Here is a 17,010-nt window from a genome sequence, read left to right as displayed (position 1 = left end):
CCTCCCCCAGCACCCCTTGGCAGATCCTGGTCCCTCACTCCCTGTCCTCATCATCGAACCCTCACTGCTTCCAGCCATGTCACTGTGACTGTACCATGACCTGTACCTATGCTGCTGCCACAATTCAATAGCAGCAGCAACACCACCACCAGCAAGGGTATAGCAGTGAGTGCAGTGGGGCTGTGTTGGTGGCATGGGTGGGGCTGGCAACAGCACATTGGCGGGTGTGTGGAGGAGGTCAGATCTGCAAATGGCTCTATCTTGCCTAATGCATGGGCTGCCCCTGGACAGACCAGTGCAGCTGCTATCCTAGAAAGCAAGTGAAATAAATTCCTTTCTGACTTCAGTGTGCTATGCACAGAGACACATGCATGTGTAGGGAGAAATCCCCCCTTTCCCCAAGCCATACTGACAGGAAAAAAAGGTTTTATTTTTATTTTCTCTGTCTAATAAAACACTACTCACAATTTCTTTGAAACAGTTTTAAAAGCCAAGATAAATGACCCAGAAAGGAGGAAGGGGTGTAATGGAAGAATGGGGCAGCTTCAGGAGGTTTTTGCAGGGCCCGTAAAAGAAGAGGTTGCCCACATAGGTCCCTAAACCAGATTCACTTCTCCTGTTTTGACTACCAACATAAACCTTTCAAAATAAAAGGACTTTATGCTGGCATGCAAACTTATAGCCTGTTCTCATAGCAAACCATTCAGACGACCTGTTTGCAATGAAGAAAGGCAGCTAACTACAAACAGCACCGTCTCAGTAGCAGGTTGGGTGCCTGTAGACTCTGTGGGTTAAATAATGTCCAGATTAAAAATGTGTTATTGGATGGGTACAGCCTGTCAACACAGTCTGAAGGAAAGCCTGGAAGAACTGGGAGCTGTCAGCCTGCTGTGATGTCTTGTCTTCCCTCCAAGACACATCCAGAGTTTTCAGCTTCCTTCCTGGAAATGAATGAGCTACAATCATCCAGGGAAATCTTAGTCACTTCTGTCAGGAGAAATATTTGTTTGGTTTTCAATTGTGTTGGGCAGGGGAAAGGATTCAGGTGCAAGAAAGAATAGAAAGACTTGTGTAATGGGTTAAACAGACTGGTTTTAGAGCTGATATTATCACTCGAATTGTATATTTTGGCTACAGGCTTGAGAAATGATGCAAAGCAACGTCTAGCTACTAAAGCCTTGCCTGGCTGCACACTGCCTTGCAGTGTCTCCAGCCCTCTATAATAAGAAGTGGCTGGTTTTATTTTCCCAAGGAACTGCTTGATGAGAAACAGTGCTTTGAAATGGGGAACGCTCCAGCTTTCCAAAATGATTATTTATGTTTTTACTTTTTTACTTTTTCTCACCGCCAGCTCCGAACTGCTGCCTTGTTTTGTTGTAACTTTTCACTGAATCTCTTATAGTTTTGATGAAAATGTACTTTGCAGGTGCCTGGAAACTTATTGATCAAGGGGACTTGCAATAGTTTCTAGGTCACTACTTCCCAATTGGTGGTCTGTGGACCCCAAGGGGGTAACCCATGTAACCCACCCAGGGCATCTGTGGCACCATTCACTTAACAAACACTACCACAGAGATATCAAAATTTCCAAAAGTAGCAGTCCACTGGCTTGGCTTTTGAAAAACAAGGTGTTTGTAGTACTTAGCTGATTGGGAACCACTGCTCTAGCTAGCTTAAAGTCACCCTGAAAGGAACAGTCTGACCAAAGGCCTTTCAAGACACGAGTCTGTAAACCAACAGTGTGTTCCCCAGGTTTCCTGAGTGGGGGATATGGCGATGAAACCAGGTGTAAACTGTGATTCCTTGTTGGTGCTGCCGAATACATGGCTGGAAAGGACGCAATATAGAAATGAATATAGGCATACCTGGGAGAAATTGCGGGTATGCTGTAATGTAAAACAATTAATTTGTGCTATGTGAACTTTCTGGATGTTCTTTTAAATATGAAGTTTTCTTTCATAAAAGTTGAGAGTAGGTTCTGTTTGGTTGGAAAACCAGGTTTGATTGATGATTTGTATTATGTCCATGGAATACACATGAAAAGACCCATATGCTAGGCTTAACCTTATTTGACTGCAGCTTTTATCTGGCTTGCTTTACAATGGCATAATACAATATAGTTGAAAAGGCAGTGGCACAGTGCCAAAGAGAGAGTGTTGAACGGTGTGCATGGATAAGAATAAAATTTGCCCTTTCATTTCCCATGTATTGTGTTTGTAACGTCACTGTTACTGTTAATATTAGCACATGCCTGTTACACTGGTTACAAGGTCAGCTTGCAAAACCTCCTTATTTTTCATAGAAGCTTTGATTACTAAGCTATATAACTGGGAGGGAAACACATGTACAGTTTCACTATTGATACCTATATTTTCTTATAATAACTGAGGAACTGGCCCATAACATAGCTGGGAGACATGGAAATTTAAATATTGCTGTACCTAGGAAAGCACAGAACATATCTGCAGTCAAAATTAAACAAAGGAATATGTTACATTGCACCTTACTTTTGAGATTGTTGTTACGTTTGCAGTATTAACCACCTCAATACTGCAAAGCTAATACATGAATCGTCAATGACCAATGGTAACTGTCTCATGTCTAAGTTGATATGGTACACTTCTGCCAGGAAAGACTGATAGTGGGGTGCTTAACTCAAAGGGGTGCCTTTGCGGTTGGTTTTCCCCATTTTGAAGTTATTCTGCATTCTATATCCACAAAGACCTATCCCATTAGCCTGTTCCTGGCTTCAGTGTGGGAGCTTGGGGTGAAGTTCGGCATCTAGCCCTAGTGGAATTTCATTGCTCTGACACAAGTCTATTGTGCGAGCCTCTATGCTTCCCATTCAGCTTCCTGGGCCTCAGGCCATGCTTGCAAGTGGAAGGCTTAAAAGGACACAGGCAGACAGAGCAGAATGAAAAGAAGCATATGGTCCACTATTCGTTGTACACCACCAGTTGGGCAACCCTGATTTAGCATTGTAAACAGTGCAGAAGCCTCATGAATGCAAGAGCCAAGAAAGATGCAAGAACAGAGCCTTAGAGACTGAGGAAGGGCTTGTTGGACAAGTTAAAGTGTCAGATTACTTACATGCAGAACAAGGACAGCCCACCAAACTAATTTGGTTAAAGGCTGGGATAGGAGGCATTAGGGAAAACAGCACCAAGTTGCCAGCTAACGTTGACATGGGTGTTTTTATTTTAATAAATAAGTGGCCCTTTTGTTCTGTATAAAGAGCAAACAATGAATATAATGAACTCTTATGAAGAGGAAAAAGGAAGCATTCTCAACAAATGCAGTATAAATTATAACCGACCCTAGTTAAAGATCTCATCCTAGAGTTATTGTGGCCCCATACACCCACTGAAGTGAGTGGGAATCTTGGAAGAATGAAGAATGGGCAAAATTTCATGCTTGCCTGTGATGTTATGTCCCCTCCCCCATTGGCCGCTATTAACTTATTTTCTCTTAGGCATTTTTTTTTACAGTATGATGTAATGTGCATACCTAACTCTGCAATTGTGATTTGAGGTGGTGCAGAGCCTGCCTCAGGTGTGCTGATTAGGACGCAGCATCTTCCTGATTTGTGTACATGTGGCAAAAACTTCTAGGTTGTATCCAGTTGTGTCCCTCTGTTCACAGAAGGCTCTTTAGTTCAGTGGAGGTTTCTGTGAATGGAAGTAGGAGAAGCCATTTTTTTTAGGATGGGGATGAAGCGTCCACTGCACCCTCCCAAAATCTACTCTGGTAGCTTGGGAAACTCCACAGAACAGTTGGGATGGAGCTACAGCAGAAAGGGGTGATCGTGAAAATCACATTCCTCATCCTTCTGTCCATTGATGTCTCTGTTGGAGGAAAGAGTCTTCTATGGTTGTGTAGACACAACTGGATACAAATCTTTGTAAAGTTGCCATTCAAGTGCTACAAAGTGTACATGCTCTCTCATAGGGATCAGTCTCTGAGTTTGGAAAGTAATGTTTAAATTTAATGTATTTGCAACTGCAGTTTCAGTACAGTAAACCCGCTGTTTTTGTGCATTTACCTGTAACTTACCTGCATTCAGGTTTACACGATTGGCATTTTTTTAAAAAAAAAGTGGAAAGGGGATGGAAAAGCGGTGGCTGTACCCAATGATGTTCTCAAGTGTCCCAGCAAAATAGGAATACAACAGAGCATGGAGATTCTGTATATGTGGAATTTTATTTTTATAACTACTCTGGGTCTTAGTAGATGCTTGTTGTTCGATTGAAACATGCATATGATCAATAAAAAAACAAACCTGAGTTGATTTCTTATGCATTCATGTTCATTTTTAAATTTTAGAATCTAAATGCAAAGAAACACTTCTTCATCTCGCAATGAGACTGGGGTTGGTTAAACTTTCCCAGTTCCTGTTATGCCAGCCAGGTGGGACAGTTGCATTCACTCTACCTAATGAAGATGGGTTCACACCTTTGGACTTGGCTTTACAGAATGGGCACTTGAGGCTTGTTGAACTCATTTCCAGGTAAGTGGTATGCCTTCATATGAATTTTTAATGCTGTGGGCCAGATTTAATAGCTCCTATCATATGTATGCTTCTTTCATGTTCAACCAATACCTTGGATTGGATACTAATATGAAACAAGTATAAAAATGAGAAGGGGGGGAGATCCCATCCTATTCACATTTGGAAACAGGGCAGACAAAGAGGGGGCATCAAAGGAGATGAGGTTAATTTTAGGTTAATTCCCTAGCAAATGTCCTTGATTTGCACTGCATTTATTTTTACATGTTCCTACAAGAAATTTAGAGTTTTTTATGGACACTTTCTCAGCATGATACATGGATAAATGGATGGAATTTTTAAATTGCATTATCAGCTCTTAGCATCTGATGAAGTAGACCAGGCATAGGCAAACCCCGACCCTCCAGATGTTTGGGACTACAGTTCCCATCATCTCTGACCACTGGTCCTGTTAGCTAGGGATGATGGGAATTGTAGTCCCAAACATCTGGAGGGCCGGAGTTTGCCTATGCCTGCAGTAGACTCTGGTCTATAAATGGTTATGCCGATTTGACATTTATTAGCCTTTAAGGTGCTATTAAGACCCATTCATTTTATTGCAGCAGATTAGCATGATGTTTGCTAGCCTGTCTCACAATCTCACCCTACTGACTACTCAGTTATTATACAGCTCTTTTTGTCACTTTATGTTGCCTCCTTCCATTTCTATCCAATCCTCTCAGCTGTTTACAAAAGACATTGGGACAGAATAGTTTTTAGGCTCCATGCAATGTACTGCTGCTGATTTGGTCTGCCACATATTTGCCTCTGTCCATTGGTAAATCGTCACATGACACACACGTACAAAAACAAGAAAAGTAATTTAGTTGCTCCCCCCCCTTTCAACAACATTTCTCTTTTATTTCTGGCTTTGCACAGTACACAGTTTGTATGAGACGTTATCCATACTTTTATTTGCATGAGAAAATGACTTAATTCTGTTATCACACATGTTGTTATGAATGTCTCACTTGTTTGGAACATTCAAACAATGCTGTATTCCCCCGAGACACTCTGTTGTGCACTGCAATATGCTAATAAGCCTCCTGGCTGCCAGTTCAGCTTGATTGCTGTAAATGGCAATGTTCATGTGAAAGTGAGCTGCGTCTTCTCACAAATAATAGAGAAAAGCAGGCGTCAAACCTCCTATTATTTTATTCTGTTAGGGTAAAGGTCAGTTTGTGGGTTCATGGGGAAAGGTTTCCTGGAAAACAGTGCTCGCTGTGGTTCCTTCATGCTATTTTGACCTGAGATTTTTTTGCCATGAATAGGTTAGGCACTGAAAAGGTGGAAGCCACGGAGAGTGAGGAGTTTCGTGCCTTTTGCATTACATGCTTCCTGAGCTTTGCACTCTTCTTTTAATCTACTGAATGTGTTGTTTTCAGGAGGCAGCCCAGCCATCCATCTGAGATTTCTAAAGTGGAGCTTGGTGAGACTGCAATCCTACAATTTGCTCATTCATCAGGAACTCTGACACTGACACTTAATCGCGCGTCAGACCATTTGCTAGAATCTGATGTTCAGCTCTTCAGGAAATATTTATGGGATAGAGCTTTTCTGCACAAGGTAAGTGCCAAAACAGCAGTACAGAGAAGTGTATATTTCTTTTTGTAGAATTTTTAAAGATTTGTTTACTCACATATGGTAGTTGAATTGCTCTTCCTTGGGTAACGGAGTGGTAGGAATTAGCTCCTGTGATTTTTTTGCACAGAGTACTGCAGGGAACTAGGCAAAGAGACAGATTCCTTGCTGGTTTCTTCTTTGACCCAGAGACAACAGTGGTGGAGACTTCCATACCAGCTGTTATGTTAGACTTCCTGGAAAATTCGTTGACTTTTTTGGCCTCAAACTGCCAGTAGCACTTATTGCAGAGGGAAGAAAGAGCATAATGTTGGATGTTTGTCAGTCTTCAGTCCTTCTCCATGCAAACCTGGGAGAGGGAAAGCAATAACAAGCAAGCATTTTGTAGCTTGTTACATGGATGCTCATTGAGAGGCTTTTGCGACACATCCTAGTCAAGTAAACAAATGGTAATTCACGAGACTGTAGCCCAATGCTTGCTTACATTTGCAACATTTTAATTGTCATATAAAATACATTAAAAACAATTGGCCTCTGTGATTTCGTGGGTTGTTGTTGTTGTTTTGCAGCTGTTCAGAAAATTGTATCCTAAAATGATTGCAATGTATCCTCAAATCAGAATACTGTAGATGAGATTTGTTGTAGTCAGGTACAGTGACTTAACTGTGTGTTCTCCCTTCCTCTTGTCCCTTAGATGAGGGGAAACCCTGTTTGTTGACTTGGGCCATGAGATGTGTTAACTAGTTAAGTTACAGACATGTATGTGTGGAGCCTGAACGCAATGGCCAGGGTTCAAAAGATTAATCTATTGCGTAAAAGCCATAGAAAATTAATTCCTAGAGAAGTAGGTGATACTTAGGTATAAATCCTATTGATTCCAGTTGAGAGCCTGATTTTCTCTGGACTACCATATCTATCTACACTGGCACAGATCTTTCCAATTGGAACAGAAATGAAAAGCAATAAACATTTCATAATAAACAGTTCTATGAAAATAGGCTAGATGCAGAATTTTTCTTGGGTACTGTGGTAAATATTGAAACAGCTATTGACAGAGAGTATAATTGCAGCATAGCTGAAAATGTTGCTAATGGAAGGCTGAGGAGTTGGTGTGCAAATTAAATAAAGCACTTTTGCCCCTCATGTAGGTAAAGTAGGTAAAGTACTTTGTTCAGCATGCATATTTTAAGAAAAAGAGCTGCACTATGCCCAAGCCAGCAATACGACTTCTACAATACAGTTCAAGAAAATTAGTAGGAAATGTCTGACTGAGTCCATAGTACAAAGAATAAACAGGATGTCCTGGGCAGACAAGCAGCAAAGGCTGCTCAGAATTTGGAAGAGAGAGATGGTAAATAAACACTCATTTAGCTGCCTAAGTTTAAGAGTGGCCCTGAGAAAAAGCTGGCAGAGAATCGGGTGGAAATGGTTTTGGGATAGAATAGGCAAAGAGGATAGGACATGAATGGGGAAATTGTAGCTCTCCCGATCTTGCTGAAATACAGTTCTAATCATCCTTGAACATTGGCCATATCAGAGATATTTGGAGAACAGTGCCATGTAATATTGATTGATTGATTGATTGATTGATTGTGTTACCTCCTCTTCATTGCCGTAGGCAATCTCAGAGGGAGGAGTGTACCAGATCCAAGCGATCTGAATCTACCCTGACTTCCAGCAAAGTACGTGTCTCAAATAAAGCACATTTTTAGCATTCCCAAATTAAGTTTCTCCCATCTTTCCCAAACATTACCATTTTTAAAAATAAGGGTAATGTGATGAGTGGCCCAGACAACTATGCCAAATGAGGCCTCCTTTTAAGTAAGCAAGATCTGGGGCAACACACTTTCTCCTTTTTGCTCCTCGGAGTGAAGATGCCTGGAAAGGCTTCAAAGAGAGAGGCTGTTTTCAGGGCTTTATGTAACTACGGTGGTTGCTTCCCTCAGTTTTGAATAGAGCGCCAGTTGTGCTTTCATCCTTTTTCCTCCTCAGCTTGTAAATAAACAGATTTACACAGAAATCCTGATGAAGAGTCCAGTCTTTCCAGCCAAAAGGCAGAGCTGCCTTCCAAAGGCATTAACTTTCCATCCCTCAAGGATGGAGAGACTAATGGCCTTTTGCTGGCAAATGGACAAGGGCCAATACTGCTATTGTACAAACTTCTTAACTGATTAAATTCATATCCATTCCTATGATATGAATGGGTTAATTAATTTGTGGGGCTCCTGGGGAAGCCATAGAGAACTAACAAAATTTGCAGCATCCTTGTAAAATTACTTACTTGCATTCTTTGGGGGGATGTTTTAAAGTACTTATTTATTCATATATTTAAATTGGAAGTATCTCAAAATAGGAGCTGGAATCATATTGACATAGCTTGTCTTTTTAACTACAGTGGTACCTCGGGTTACATACGCTTCAGGTTACATACGCTTCAGGTTACACACTCCACTAAGCCAGAAATAGTGCTTCAGGTTAAGAACTTTGCTTCAGGATAAGAACAGAAATCGGGCTCCAGCGGTGCGGCGGCCGCAGGAGGCCCCATTAGCTAAAGTGGTGCTTCAGGTTAAGAACAGTTTCAGGTTAAGTACAGACCTACGGAATGAATTAAGTACTTAACCCAAGGTACCACTGTATTGCAGTCTGGCTGTCATTACATGCAGTTCTTATAACATGACATTTGGCCACAGGTGAATGGCTATAGCGCAGTGTCAGAGGATCTGCTTTTCATGCAGAAGGTTCCAGGTTCAGTTCCTGGCATCTTCCAGTAGGGCTAGGAAGGATTTCCTGTCTGGAGCCCTGAAGATGCACTGCCAATCAGTGTAGTCAATACTAGGTTGACTGTCAGTCTGACTCTGTAAAGGGCAGCTTCCTGTGTAAGTTCTTTTTGCTCTTAACTTCAGTGAGGTTGCTGTATCCTGGGCCTTCAGACCATGGCCATGACCTTCTGGAGCATGTTAAAAGTATTATTCTCCAAGTTTGCTTTGCGTATGTGATATTGGAGATACAGTTTGTTTTATCTAAAATGTATATAGTATGCATGCACACAATATATTTTGTTTTGTTTTGTTTCCTGTGCTTTTAAGATTTTATGGTATCTTACTGACATTTTGTTGTTACCCATCCTGAGGTCTTCGGATTAAAGGTGGGATGTGCATCTCTAAATAAATAAATAACAAGATGATTTTATTTTATTTTATTTTAAAGAATCTTCCTCCAAAGCAAGCTGAGACCTTGAAAAGAGTTCAGATGCCTTGCAATTCTACAGCTTCTGAAGAAGGTACGGGTTTTCTGTCCTTACTGTGGCATTTTCACGAATTAGGTGTGTAAAATACATTGAAATAATTTTTGTTTCATGTGCAGCCAGAAAACTGTTCAGTACATAGGCAATGTGGGGTGAAAGCAATCTCATGAGTAAATGTCAAGGTGCTTGCTGTTGAGCTGAATAGCCTTTAATAATTTGACTGCAGGATGGTTACAAGGAAGAAAGGAGAACAGCGTTATAAAGCACTTTGTGTATAGAAAATATTAAAAAAGTCATTGAAATATACATTCTCTTGAGAAAATTGAGTTTCCTGAAGCTGACCAGGTGTTGAACTCTGTGATATAACTGATAAGATTTGTTAACTATGACCCAGTCCCAGTAGAGGGGACCAACATAACCTAATAGGTGTCTGAGTGCAGATCATCCTAGTATATGAGCAAAAAAAGCTGTGGGACAGAGAGGGGGAGGAGAATCTCCAGCAGTTTGGCTTGGATTGACTGCTCTCTTATCAACCCCAAAATTACATTTCTCATGCTGCATTTGTGGAACTGAATCTTTTAAAGGATTTGCTGAACCAACAGATTGAAGTGGAATACAAAAAAGGGAGGTATGAGGAGGTCCGGGAAATAAGTCAAAGGAAAATAAGTAATGGAAAATCTGTGTGTTTTTAACTATTTTTATTTTGTATTTTTGTTATTTTTTTTCATTTTTATGGTAATATTTTAAAAAATCTTAATAAATATCTTATTAAAAAAAAAAATTAGCGACCACAGAAAAACCACATGAATATTTAAAATTAGCGACCACAGAAAATGAGCCTGTTGGCAAAGAAATGTTTTCGGCAAATGTTTAAAGGTGATGGTAGAAGATGCCCACTGAACTAAAGGCTTGGTTTCATGTTGATGTCAAATGAAGCTCACCAACTTGAGGGACAACCAGGGACACTCAGACAGAGCTGGGATGTAAGGGACAGATTTTTGGATAAGGCAAATGGGCTCTGCTCTACACAGAAATCTGTAGATGTTATACCCTTGAATGAAGTGTGAAGATAGTTAGGATCTAAATATTTTGACTCTGTATACTAGCCATCTGTAAATTCTTCAAAAATGCCAGAAGAGGGCAGAATTCCACTGATGCTATTTCAGTGTAATATATAATAGCACTTTTCCAGGTAGCTTTGATAATGAAGATTTTGCCTCTCTAATTTTGAGGGCATATTTGTAATTTTGTGAGATTCACCCCTATCACTTCGAAACTTGATTTTCACAAAGCAGGACTGATTCCTGATTCCAGGACAAGATTCTGGGTGTTTGCTGCATTGTCATACATCAGAGTTTTTGTAGACAAAAATATCCACAAAATATTATAATGTAGAAACTAAGAGGGGAAAGTAATTCATAGTTATTCATTTCTCATCATTTGCATAGGAATCTTCTTCACTTTACGTTCCTTTAATGCAGCAGTAAAAAATTATAGGACATATAAAGCTCAGCCTGCTGATATAGAAACAACACAGAAGTAATATGCTTAGCAGTTGTTTCCCCCTTATTAGGAGAGTGAATCTCCCATAACTTAATCACGTCCAAAATGAGTGAGGCTGAAATTCCAGTCATACACTTTTAATTAACAAAACACTCTGTTTGCTAAATGAGTCCTTTAAGGGAGAGGAAATCTACGACAAATAGCAATTTGGTTTACAATTTAGTCCTCAGGAAAGTATTTAGAAGAACTTAGTAAACCATTCTCTGCATTAATTTTCAAGTTTAGCGTTTTGTCTGCAAGCACTCTTTATCTCATTTTATCCACTGTTTGTGGCACTTGTATATTACTGTGTCAGACTCTTGCAGTCGCCCCCCCCCCCAGTCTAGTTGGTGGATATAAAAGAAAAAGAATAAAAAGCTTGTTAATGCTCAGAAGCATTTCAGCATTGCCCTCTGTTGCACTTCCAGCAGTTTGTCACTAGCAATTCATTTCGGTGCTTTTCTTGCATCCTGCCTTAGTCTGCCACCTTCAGGCTTCTGGAGGTGGGAGAACAAAACTGAATCTGTCAGTGTTTAGGAGGGAAGCCTGAACATAGAATAAGATAACAAGTGTTCTGTCCACTAGATATGGATGGCAGAGCATTCTGCATGCTAGCTGGGTGTTTCTACATTGTAGAATATGATTGATAGATGTAAATCTTCCTGTAGCAGGAGATTGCTAAGTGACTGCGGTGCCTTGAGTTCTGGGACACTATAAAAGGGTCTAGTCTTTAGAAATGATGCTATTGGCTGTTGGCTCTGATAAAAACACATTGTAGGGGAAAATTGAATACACTATCATGAGTATTTAATTTTGTTGCAAAAACATAAGCCAGGAAGTTGATGTAAAATGAAGCAGTGTTAAGAATGGAGGTAGTATTCCTCTGAAGGAAAGGTACGAGTGCTTTGTTACTGTGGATCAAACAAGGGCTGAAAAATCATACACAGACACTAAAGCACTAAAATGATCACCTGTTTTATAAAGCAGCACATTTCAGATACTTTTTAGAGCAGCTTTTCATGTTACAGGCAGAACTTCCCCCTCTTCTCCAGGTCTTTGAATTCCCAGCATTTTTCCTTGGATATTGCATAGGAAGTTGCAAAGAAGCAATATGATTCACTTGGGCTTCCTCCCCCTGCCTGCTTTTATATAATATCTGAAAGTGTTGCTAAGAATATTTTTAAAAGAACCCGATAGATTTCCATCCCATGAAACAAGAGAAGTATAATAAAAAGCGACTAAAAGGAAAAAAAATATGTTTGTTTAATAAAATGCATATACAGCTTGATTGTAAATAGTGGTTTACAAAAAAACCCACCAATCATTAAACAAGGTATCAGTGAAGTTTATTCATTTATTTTTAAAAACTCCATTTATTTTACCTACTCACATAGGTTGTAGGGTGAACAGGAGATTACACAAAGTGTGCTTAGGCACAGAATATTCATGTCTCTCTTTCATAATGCTGGCACTGTCTGTGGCTGGAGGAAAATGAATTAAATATGGATTTGGTGCAGTATGTCCTTCCTTCAGAGTTTTGAAAAGGAGCCAGGAAACAAAATAATACTGTAGTCACAATTGTTCCCTGTAGTCAAAGGGAAAGAGTTAGCTTTTAAAATGCATGAAATTGCCTTCCCTTTTTTTTTCTTCAATAATAAAATCAGGATCCCATGTGTATTATAAAATGCCTGTGGCAGTCTGTGCAGTTTGACAAGTACATACTAATCCATAAGACTAGTTTAGGGTTCAGCATGTATTTTCACAGCACGCCCCTTTAAAGGAAAAAAGAGAGCTTGTTTACAACCAGCCCATTAAATCAGCACAACAGCTTGTTGAAGAAATGTCTAGTATTTCAACCACAGGCATGCTACTTTGGGAGCCGTGCTTATATCGTAAAAGAACATTGTTAGGTCTATGTATATCCTTCTATTTCTCACTTTCATTGTGTTGGTGGGGGGGGGGGGCGGAGAATCAACTTCCAGAATTGGCAACCACCGAATCCTAATGGAAGAATGGATTCTCTTTAAACAGATCCCATGGACTTTGTTTCTGAAGAGCCAGCTTTCAAAAATGAAGATTCAACGGTACAGTTCTATTATCATTTTATGAATGGCTAAATCCACTGAGGTTCTTGTACAGCACCTTCCAGGATTGATAATGAAGTTGGCTTATGCCTTCCAAACAGCAGTTCTTTCTATTCTTGTTCCAAGAGAAATACAGTATATAAGCTGCCTGAGTAATTTCAACATTCACCCAGACAGTATGGTTTGCTATGGGGGAAGAAGTAATTTTATTTTTATTTTTTGCCTGGGATACAAAGCTACGATAATTGTGACCAGTCATATTTTAGTTGGGCATATATACTGCAGGAATAGCTTCTGAGAACTAGGGGCTTTTATGACTGCAGCTCTGTTCTGCAGAGACTTCTATTTATCTTGTTGTGACATAACGTCGATGGCAATAATTTACTATGTCCAAAATCAAACGTGCTGTCTTACTGATGATGAATGCAGTTAACTCTGCTTTGCGGCAGAACTAATGAAACACAACCATCTTATTCCATGCATCTTAGAATACGTGTCTCTGTGGAGCTGCTTTATATTTAGTTGGACCCCCTCAATGGCACTCCTTTGTCTTAGCTCAACATGTTTCCCTGTTACCTGTGATCCTTTTTCAGCTGGTGATTGCATTGCAAACAACATGTTCTGTCACTCAGCTCTAGTCCTTTATTTTCTGTAAGAGTGCCTTGCCTTCAGTGGTGGCTGGTGGGGCAGAAGGCAGGGAGCCCAGATGGTAGATTGAGCCAGAGCCAATGGCGGGTTGAGCCAATTAATTCTAGTTCCATCTTCCATCCTCTTCCTTGCTGAGTTCTACAAGGGCAACACTGTGAATAAAGGAAGGCAAGCAGGCAGGCAGGGACTGGCTTAAGGGAGACTGGTTGGTGGGGCAGCACCAGACTTGCCCTATTGGACCAGACTTCACAGCTGGTATTTATGGTCATTTGATGGTGGCCCCTAGTTAACCAGAACAGATATCTCCAGCAGGCCTAACTATGGGCTGGATTCTGGCCAATGTGTTTGCATCTGACATGGGAGTGGGTGGTTCATAGGAGAGCTCCCATGTCTTTAAATCACACTGGGGAATGAATTAGACTACACAGGGAGCAGATGGCTCTGATGTTCTGTGGTCTGCTTTGATTTTGTTTTCTTTTTGAAAGTAAATTATAGGTTGTTCACCTAAAAGCTTTGGGATGTGTTTTTTCTTTATCTGATGCCTATAAAAGAAAAGAGCTGGTCAATGTCACCCCTCCTCCAGTGACAGCCCCCTGCATTATTTGAAATAAAAAATTCCCAGTGGCCCAGAATAATGGTTGAAGCCCTGATTTTTGCTGTTTGGGAAAATTAGGAGCTTACTAAGGCAGTCGATCGTCTTTTATTCTTTGTGGGTGGTTTTGCATGACATTGGGAAAAAAAATAACAATGAGTGTTTTTGAAATACAGTGAGTGTTTTTTTGAAAAAGACATTGCATTCTGAAATTTTCCAAGCTGGAACAAAATCTATTTCCCATTTGTTTTGCAGTTTTGCAGAGATCATGTGATTCAGCCAAGTGAAAATGAAGATGATTTAGGTAAGGAACAGCTGTGTTTTTTCACACACACCCCAATGCCTTATAATCTTCTGGTTATCACTGAGCAGGAATTTTTCTCTGGTGACAAGGAGTTGCAGGTTTGGAGATGCACTACAGAGACCTGTCTCCCTTCTCTGTCTCTCTCTTCCACTTTTTTTAGCTGCCTTAAAGGACCAGTACCTTGCTCTATGTTTCTGGGCTGACCACCAGGGGGAAGGTGTTGTGTCTCTGGGCCTCTTCATGTTCCGACTTCCAGCCTCCATTGTTTTCTTTCCTGGTTCAAAGTGGAGGCAGCAGGGAGGCAGGCTCTGTCCTCAGCTCTGCTTGCAAGACAGAAATCATATGGGAAATAAGGTGCTCGAACAGAGCATGAGCTGAATGCCTCTTTATGGATGCTAATTAGTAGTTCTGTTCAATCTCACATTTAAGCATGTAAGACTAGACCATTGTTGTTGTTGTTGTTGTTTTGTTTAAGCTATTCTCAGTCACAAGAGACCAGTGTGGTATTAAGCAACATATTAATGACTCATTTCAAATATTAACATAAATGCTTGTTTACATATTTTTCAGTTTTGAGAGATCAGATTCATTGAAGGTATAATACATTTGCAAATTTGTGTCACCTTCTGAGGCAGAATGGGAAGGTTTCTCTGCTTGCAGAAGCCTTGCCTACTGGGTTTGCATGGCAACGGCAGCAGGGGTGGGTGGGGGCACTTGTGGGGGCACCGCTCCTCAGGATTCTACCACCTAAGGCGGATGCTTCAGTCCACCTTATGGGCAGGCCGGTCATGGTAAGGCCTGACACAAATGGGAAGAGTTGTCTCCTAACGCCTCTCCATCCCTGGACTCATCTGGTGCAAGCAGCGCAGAAGGCAGTGTGTAGAAGTTCTTAAAAGTAACTAAGCTGTTGCAAAGGGGTAGGACACGGTGATGATTTATTTGTAATGGAAAATATGCTGCACATCTTTTAAACTGAGTTGTTCCTTAATAAAAGATGAATGCTGCAGTATTATCACACCAAATAGCTTGACGTTTTTTAAAAAACAACATTGTTTTGGGTTTCTTTCTTTCTTTGGCCATTGTTATATAAATAAGCATAATTGTTTTGGCAAGCAAAGAGCACAGCGGGCGACAGGACTGGGGGGGAAATAGAAAGATGACAATAATCATGGGAAAGGAATGAGGAAAATGAGAGATAATGGCATCAGGGGAATGTCCAGAGAGAAAGGAACAAGAGAAATAAATAAACTAGGGAGGGATAGGACAAAGTATCTGTGTCTATGTCATAAAATTAATATTACAAGTCAAGTTATTATAAATTGTAAAGCTGATAAGGCTCTCCTCTTCTTCTGCATTACTGTCTCACTTAACAGAACATCTTTTGATTAGAAGGAATTAGAATATTAGGAATTGAAGGCATCTTTTGAAAAGCTTGTCAAGATCTCTTCCATTGGATTAACAGTCTGCTGTTATGACCTTCCATCGCAGACAACAGCAAGACTTTTCTGCCAAAAGGAAACTCTTTATACAAGGAGGGCACTATTCATTTATACAAATGCAAGAAGCCCCTTTTGTTTTACTTCAGGTCCTTTATTTTAAGGGTTGTTTTCCTCCTATGTAGGGATCTGGAATAAGACGCAGCTTTTCAAAAAATGGCCTCAGGCAGCTAAAGATCTTGAGCTAGCTCTGCAAAACAGGGATGCTCTCATGATCTCTGCCTGTAGTTTGTTGCCACATTGTTATGCCATTACACAATGTAGGAAGTTCTTTTCTGTAAAGAATCAAGTTATAAACATACAATTGTTTTAGTGACATATCTTTGCTTTTACTCATATATGGAAAGTTGTAGCTCAGTGGTAGAAAAATCTGCTTTGCACACAGAAGGCCCTAGATTCAATCCCTGGCAACTTCAGGCACGACTGGAAATGTCCCCTTTCTGAAACCCTGAAGAGCCACTGCCAATCAGTGTAGATCAGAGGTGAGCAACATCCAGCCTATGGGCCAACCTCCCTCACCAGGGAGTCAAAATAGTCCTGTGGGGCCATTTTGTCCAAACCGCTCCCACTTGCCCATCCGTTGATGTCACCTGTGACACCAGCTGATGAGTAGGAGGATAGGGTTAATTCCTGCATCAGCTGTACATCCCCTTTTTCTCACCAAGGAACAGTCATGCGCAGCCAAGGCAGCAAAATTACATTCCCATGCATCAGCAGAGGAGCAAGGCTTAAACCTTGCTCAGTTCAGCAGGATTCCATGCAAACCCCTTCAATGATGGTTGCAAATCCATAACTACAGAATAAGACGGTATCTTGTGTGGGGCCTTTTTCCTGAGGGCTCTGCAGAGACCGAGGGAAAAGAGAAGACGTTAATTTCTGATTTAATTCACTGAAACGAGCTAAGTGTGAATATTGCTCTTAATTGATGTATTAGGAAACTTTCTTCCATTTTTTCCCCCTTTTACCTATAACA

The 17,010-nt window shown here is 40.6% G+C and overlaps 1 protein-coding gene across 11 annotated transcripts in view; it reads left to right on the top strand.

Annotated features, from left to right (window-relative positions):
- ARHGEF28 (Rho guanine nucleotide exchange factor 28) overlaps positions 1-17,010 on the top strand; it is a 126,197-nt gene that overhangs the window by 37,086 nt on the left and 72,101 nt on the right. For all 11 annotated transcript variants that reach the window (XM_080972231.1, XM_080972241.1, XM_080972238.1 and 8 more), the window contains exons 5-9: positions 4,324-4,507; positions 5,932-6,112; positions 9,335-9,407; positions 12,945-12,997; positions 14,493-14,541. In XM_080972231.1, the coding sequence (XP_080828357.1) occupies positions 4,324-4,507; positions 5,932-6,112; positions 9,335-9,407; positions 12,945-12,997; positions 14,493-14,541 (540 nt within the window). The remainder of the gene's footprint in view (positions 1-4,323; positions 4,508-5,931; positions 6,113-9,334; positions 9,408-12,944; positions 12,998-14,492; positions 14,542-17,010) is intronic.

This window comes from Podarcis pityusensis, assembly GCF_964106645.2.
Source record: "Podarcis pityusensis genome assembly, chromosome: 11".
NCBI classification, from domain to species: domain Eukaryota; kingdom Metazoa; phylum Chordata; class Lepidosauria; order Squamata; family Lacertidae; genus Podarcis; species Podarcis pityusensis.
Note: the sequence above shows the minus strand (reverse complement) of the source record. Positions and strands in the feature narration are given on the sequence as shown.